At 40.2% G+C, this 7,042-nt stretch overlaps 1 protein-coding gene across 3 annotated transcripts; it reads left to right on the plus strand.

Annotated features, from left to right (window-relative positions):
- Nucleotides 1-2,330: 2,330 nt before the first annotated feature.
- smyd4 (SET and MYND domain containing 4) lies at nt 2,331-6,814 on the plus strand. 3 transcript variants are annotated; one of them, XM_057321222.1, is made up of 10 exons: nt 2,331-2,575; nt 2,833-2,922; nt 3,728-3,817; nt 3,896-4,844; nt 4,915-5,172; nt 5,247-5,419; nt 5,508-5,643; nt 5,757-5,873; nt 5,966-6,089; nt 6,191-6,814. In XM_057321222.1, the coding sequence occupies exons 1-10, from the start codon at nt 2,426-2,428 to the stop codon at nt 6,309-6,311; spliced, it is 2,208 nt and encodes a 735-aa protein (XP_057177205.1). In that variant the 5' UTR covers nt 2,331-2,425; the 3' UTR covers nt 6,312-6,814. The 3 variants fall into 3 exon arrangements, with proteins under 3 accessions (XP_057177205.1, XP_057177204.1, XP_057177206.1); XM_057321221.1 differs by having other exon boundaries at nt 2,331-2,559; nt 2,778-2,922; nt 6,191-6,811; XM_057321223.1 differs by having other exon boundaries at nt 2,459-2,699; nt 2,778-2,922; nt 6,191-6,813.
- Nucleotides 6,815-7,042: the final 228 nt, after the last annotated feature.

A 7,042-nucleotide genomic window follows, 5' to 3' on the forward strand; every position in this document is an offset into this window, starting at 1 on the left:
TGTACGTTAAAGAGAAACCAGTGTGTGTGAGGGAGCTTTGACGTGTATTTTAATCCGCAGGTGACTGAAAGTGTTTGTTCAGCTGTTTAATGCATTACGGTTCTTGGCTCTGATTAAAATGAGAACGTTCAAGTCCTAATTCTGTGAATATACAAATGAAAAGCCATTCAATTATGTGATAATGCTCTGTAGGGGGCTTTTGACATCTGTTCGCTGGTGTTATTACAGCGGGCACTGGACAAATTCATTGCAAGTTGATTGGAGGAACTTAAATCATCCTTTATTGTTTGGAGTTTATATAATCAATTTCCCACCATTTTCACAATAAAAGCCCTCCTATAGATCAGGGGCCCGGGACAATGGTTTTGGTTGCCCGCACATGACAACAGTCTTGGTTGCAGGTCTCTCTGATAGCATAACTGACTTAAGGTCAAAACAATGGTAATTGTAAATAATTAAACTCAAACTATACAAAATGCACATAGCAAGGATAGCAAAACTTAAAATGTGGAACAAATAAATCCAATTGTGTGTTGGGTCGCTACTTGATGCACAATGTAAAATATGGGTCCTATAACCACTGTAACCTCCGGCTAGATATGAATCAAACGTAAAGATCTCACATGGGGGGCATACTGTAAGCACCTAGGTGAAAGATGGCTTGAATAGCATCATATACTGTACAAGGAATGTTTATAAGCAGATGGACTGAATATTTTTACAAGAACTGATTACATATTAAAGAACATTCTCTAAATAACACGTTAGACGTGTCCTTTTAAAATGTCAAGGAAACAAACTGGCGCGTTTTTGGAAAACAACACACCCGACGGCAACAAGACAAACAGTCATGCAAAACACAAGCTGTAACAAATGACACTATCGAGTCCATTAACAGCAGCTGTTGAGACGCAAATATAAAACAAAGATCTAATAAACAAGTCAAATGTAAAGCTCTCGGTAGATGGAAAGCGGTGCTCAATAACCAGATGTGTGATAAGCACCATCCCTCAGGACCCTCACAGATGAGGCGGCTACAGACAGAATACAACATTAATATTCATATGCAGACATAAAGTGAAATCAAGTTATAACAAAATTCAATCCATTTCATTTAAAATGATGATTTCCGTAAGGCTGTCCCCTGATAACGGTGCAGAAGATACTATTAAGCTCAGTCTGTGCTGTGTGATGTGTACTATAAATAGTATTTATGTGCTATAAAAGTATATGGCATGATATATTCAAGGCTGTAAGGCTGCACTGCTGGTCTTTCACAAGCATCAATCTATAGTTATAGTATTGGATATATTTGTTTATTATGAACTAAATGGTTTTTCTCTCCTTGATATAACCAGAGACCTCAGGCGCAGAACGCTGTTTTGTCATGTGGGTAAATATTTCTATGGAAATGATTACAATTCCACAAATATTGTACAGCAGATTTCGATTTACCCAAGCTGTTTAACTTTGTTAAGAATAAATTACTCTGAGAATAATTTCTCACAGCCAACCAAACAAGAGAGACAAATTAGTCTGGTGAATCCTATAAATCCTCATAAATGACATTCAAAGATTGCTAGAACTTTATAGTAATTCCAGGGAGATTGAATAAATCCTGTAATTACACTAATGTCCTGGACAAAATCTAATTATCGATGGAGAATCTGCATCAGAGCACAACATAAGAGAGTCTTCCACACAAGGCCTTTATCTCTAAAGGTGGATATGGGCACTTTTGTGACAGAACTTGCTTTCTAGGCGGCCCCCGATTCCCAATGGAGAAACAGTTGCATTACCCACTAATTAAGTCCCAAGAGATCTTGACCAACAGCAGAGATACAAGAACAAAATCTGCTGCGACAACCAAGAAATAACCCACTTATCTCTTGTCCAAAGACGTAGAAAATTGAAAATTGTTATGTGGAACAATGTCCCCACCTATTGGAGAAATGAATGCATGATCCTTCAGTGCTGTCACTGTGCCTCCATGACCAATCCTAAAGCTTTAATTTTACCACATTTATATAAACTACACCAACCAAACAGAACGACTTAACGATACTTTAAACAAGTATTAACAAACTAGTCAAACTTCTCACAAGGTTTTTCACCTTACAGAGTTATTTCGGACTTTTATTTATTCGAACTACAATATAACATTGCACACCGTTTCGCCATATCGCCAGCAGAACTTAAAACACGTGTCGCTTTGTCATGCAATTTTAATTTACATTTATATTTTAAATGAATAAAACAAGAATGTAGTGCAAATTCAATCATCTCACATCTACTCCAAGTCCCAGACCTGTATTTTGAAAATTGATCGAAGTCTCAACCGGAAGTCGGTTTTGCTGCGGAAACCAAAGCATTTGAAGTTTCCTACCTGTTCATTTTCTTTTTTCTGTATTTTGGCGGATTGTTAATGGATCTGCCGTGCCCACAGTGGGTTCGGCATGTTGAACAGAAGTGGACGGGACTGGGTCCTGAAGGAAGGGAGCGATTCTCTTTCCTAGCAGATATAAATGACATATTCAACAACGCGCTGTCACTTACACAGTCAGTAAATATTTCAGTGTGTGCCTGTTCATTATCTACTAGACGTGACAGTAATATTTACCATTACCAATGTGCAAAAATTATCTAAATATGTACTTAATTTATTATCGAGAACCATTAATAAAAAAGCGTATATATAGGTAACGTACAGTATATTGGTTTGTTATATGTAGGACAATAAATAAATGTTTCACGTACCCATTTGTCTATATTTTTAGCCCAGACGACCTCAACACTCTGTCTATAATCTCTGACAAGTACTCTGTTAAAAAGTCTCCAGAGCGCGCATCTGAGTTTAGGGAGCAAGGTAACCTCAGCTTCAAGGTGAAAGATTACACGGCAGCTGCACTGTTTTATTCTAAGGTAAGCGAGCTCGCTAAACTCCTAATAATGATATAATCCACTTTAAAGGGATACTTCACCCAAAAATGAAAATTCTGTCATCATTTACTCACCTTCGAGTTTTTTCCAAATCTGTATACATTTATTTGTTCTGATGAACACAGAGAAAGATGTTTGGAAGAATGCGTATAACCAAACAGATCTTGCCCCCCATTGACTCCCATAGTAGGAAAAATTACTTTATCTTTTTTTGTTGTTCTGTTGAACACAAAAGAAGACATTTTGAAGAATGTAGGACAGCAAACAGTAATGGGGCACTTTTGAATATCATTGTATTTTTTCGTACTATGGGAGTCAATGGGGGGCAAAAGCTGTCAGGCTATAAGCATTCTTCGAAATATCTTTCTCTGTGTTCATCAGAACAAAGAAATGTATACAGATTTGCAACAACTCGAAGGTGAGTAAATGATGACAGAATATTCATTTTTGGGTGAAGTATACCTTAGAAGGAAAAGTGCGTAAATTTCCATGTTATAATTCCTATGCTGATATCAACTAAATGTGCGAGTGCGAACGTACTGGTATTAATATATTAAAGCCCCGGTTTCACTGAGGCTTAAGACTAGTCCCAGACTAAAATGAATTTTGAGCTGTCTTAACTGAAAATAACCTGCCCTGACATATCTTAAAATATGTCAGTGCCATTGTTTTGTTTCTTGAAACAAAACAGCCTCGGTCAGACTAAGCCTTGTCTATGAAACCGGTCCAAAATGTTGGCATGAGTACTGCACTATAAACATGATGTTTGTAATCTCTGATGTCTCAGGGTATTTGCCATGCTGATAAGAATGCAGAACAGCTGTCCTTGTGCTACGCAAACCGATCTGCAGCCCTCTTTTATCTCAGCCTTTATAAAGTAAGTGCCGATTACATATTTTATTTTTATTCATGAATTGATATGTGTTTACATTAAGTGAATGCCTCTTCCTTTTAGGAATGTCTAGAGGACATTCGTCAAGCTTTGGAGGCCGGCTACCCGAGCCACCTGCGGGACAAACTGATCACTAGAAAGACCGCCTGCCTGAATCAGCTCAGCCAGCTTGAAAAATCCAACACTCCAGCCCCAAATAACCCACCACCACCAAGCCAGAAGAGAAGTGACTCTCTTACCTGCACATCACATGGCGTGTCTGTTTATTTCAGTCCTGGGAAAGGTCGGCACCTGTTGGCCACGGAAAATAAACTAGCCGGTGAGGTGGTGCTGGTGGACGAGGCTTACGGCTGTGTTCTTATCCCAGGTATCAAACTCATCACAGAGACTGAAAAAACAGTGTTTGACACCGAAGACAGACATTGTCATCACTGCCTAAGCCGAACACTGAGTTCTGTGCCCTGTCCTAACTGTAGTTACGCTCGGTACTGTGACGAGAGGTGTCGAAATGAGGCGTGGAGCCAATGGCACCAATGGGAGTGCGCTGTTGGAGCAGACCTGTTGGTTTTTGGTGTTCTGCCGCATCTTGCACTAAGGGTTGCGTTAAAAGCTGGGCAAAAGGAGGTTCGAAGCGCAAAGGAAAGTTCTTGTGTGATGGAAAACCAACCTGGACTGTTTAAAAGGGATTCACCAGCCCGATTGAACTTTGAAGGCCACTATACCAAAAGTTCAGAGCATACAGACTGTTACCATGGCAACTCATATCTAGGCATCTACAGTCTTTTACCACATGTGGGAGAACACTCACCTAGCTTACGCTTCTTACTCGCAGTCACAACAGCAACACTTTATAAGAAGCTGCAGGGTGGACCTCCATCTGACATGTGGGCATCTTGCGAGGATGACAGAGGAGCCTGGAAGCCTGAGATGAGCATGCTGGGAGCCACAGTTTTGAGGCACCTGATGCAGCTCAGGTGTAATGCACAAGCAGTCACTGCTATTAGAGTTACAGGTAAAATTAAGTTGAATTGTTTTTCTGTTTGTTTGTTTGTTTGTGTTTAACAACATTTCATCTTTTACAGAAGAGACTGGCACATCTGTCCAATCCAGCAACGAAATCCGCATCGCCACGGCAATCTTTCCCGTTCTCAGCCTGCTTAACCACTCCTGCAGTCCAAACACCAGCATCTTCTTCACCACAGGCTTTAAAACCAACCAGCTCACTCAGTTCTCTGGTTCAAGTCAAGGTGACCATTCTGAGACCCTTCACAGCGGTGTGACAGTCACTTTACGTACTTCAAAAGACCTCACGGCGGGACAGGAGATTCTGCACTGTTACGGTATCATACAAACTTGAGAAATGTGAATTGGTCAATTTAGCTGTACCTGTATTGAATGAGACTCTTCCTCACAGGCCCTCACTGTAGCAGAATGACTGTGAAGGAGCGTCAGCGCCTCCTGCTGGAGCAGTACTTTTTCACCTGTGACTGTGTGGCTTGTCAGAGAGAGCAGACAGAAAATAAAACAAGCGAAGATGTGAACACAGCGCTGGGTTTGAAGTGTGGGAAATGTGAACAGCCTCTTCAGGTTAACATCTGAAGAACAGACACACACACACACACACACACAGTGATCGTAATGATCATGTGACTATATTGATCTTGTGTAATTTCAGGCCTACGTGGAAAGGTACGTGTGCTCTCGGCCATCCTGCAGTCATCAGATCGCCAGTGCTGAAGTGCAGAAGAAACTTCAGGGTTTGCAGAACTTACTAGACCAAGCTTTTCATCTAATGGAGAGAGACAGATCAGGTGTCATTTTAGGGACAAATTGTTTATTTGTGGTCCACTAAACAAAGTGTGAATTAGATGTCCGTTTACATACATGCTTGTATAAACTCGCTATTTTTTCATTCCTCTTGCAGATGATGCCTTAAGGATCCTTAAATCTGCCTCGTCTCAGGCAGACAGCATTCTGACAGATACTCATCCTGTACAAGGAGAACTAGCGGATGCAACAGCTCGTGCATATGCCACCAACGGTAAAAACGACAATAATTAATTTATTCTTGAATATATTTCCATATCCTGAAGGATACAGAAATAACACCATTATGACATGTTTTGGTGGCAGGTGACTGGAGTAGGGCTGCATCCCATCTCAAGCGCAGTATTGTTGCCATAACAGCCCAATATGGAGAGGACAGCGTTGAACTGGGACAGCAGTTTTTTAAACTGGCACAATTGCATTTTAATGGGTAAAGACTCGACTTTAGCTCACGGGATTTAGTTGCCTTAGTACTTTCATAGTCGTAGCATTACAAAATCAAAATACCTTACCTTTGATTGTATCTCACAGCGGAGACCGCAGAGCCACTCTCTCTGTCATCCCCAAGGCCTGCAGGCTTCTCTCTCTCCATTGTGGCCCTCATTGTGAAGAGCTACAGGAACTACAGGAAATGGAGCACTGTCTAAAATGACTGGTGTGCAAGAAGTCAAAAGCAAAAGGTTATCAGCTGACACAGTGTTTAAATACATTCAGATCTTTTGTCTCTGAAATACATGATACATAATAATAATAATAAAGGTAATGAGTTAACCTAATTTGATGTTTTGGTTTCTATTCCTGATGTTATAGGGGACTAGATTTCCAGTACGTTTCTTGACGTGCATGTCTCATTCGTATATAATAATTTGGTTTCTGTAGTAAATAGTGAAAGGCAGAATTAATGCTTTGGATTAGGGCTTTGTTCAAATCCTTAATGCTGTGTGCTTTTTGCAATCACTATAAAGTGATTTTATTACATTTCTGACCACTAGGTGGCAGTCTTTAACAACAGTGATAAAAAGGGCATTCTGAAGTACAGTACATGGCACAACTCGGTCATAGTATTTAGGCAAAAAAGTCATATGCATTTTGTATTGTATGTATTGACCACTCTAGGCTCTGTTCATATAATGAAGCTAAAGTTGCTTATATGTTTTTAAAATACCTGTAATTCATACTATAACATTGCATCATATATAAAATGAAAATGTAACAGAATCCAGCACTTACTATGCTTCATTACAAAAACAACCACACGTTACGAAAACCCAAAGCTACATAACTCTACGCCCACCTCCGCTTGTCTCGGCTCGATAACCCAGTAAAGGCCAGTGACGCCTATGACATTTTATGTTGCTAATGGGCTCTCGCCCACTTACGGTG

This window comes from Triplophysa rosa, linkage group LG22 (assembly GCF_024868665.1).
Source record: "Triplophysa rosa linkage group LG22, Trosa_1v2, whole genome shotgun sequence".
Lineage (NCBI taxonomy): Eukaryota > Metazoa > Chordata > Actinopteri > Cypriniformes > Nemacheilidae > Triplophysa > Triplophysa rosa.

Excerpts from the sequence above, each read along its gene's own strand:
- smyd4 (XM_057321221.1), top strand. The coding sequence starts at position 2,426 with ATGGATCTGCCGTGCCCACAGTGGGTTCGGCATGTTGAACAGAAGTGG. Across the intron at positions 2,560-2,777 it reads AACGCGCTGTCACTTACACA|CCCAGACGACCTCAACACTC; the intron begins GTCAGTAAATAT and ends CTATATTTTTAG. Across the intron at positions 5,420-5,507 it reads AATGTGAACAGCCTCTTCAG|GCCTACGTGGAAAGGTACGT; the intron begins GTTAACATCTGA and ends GTGTAATTTCAG.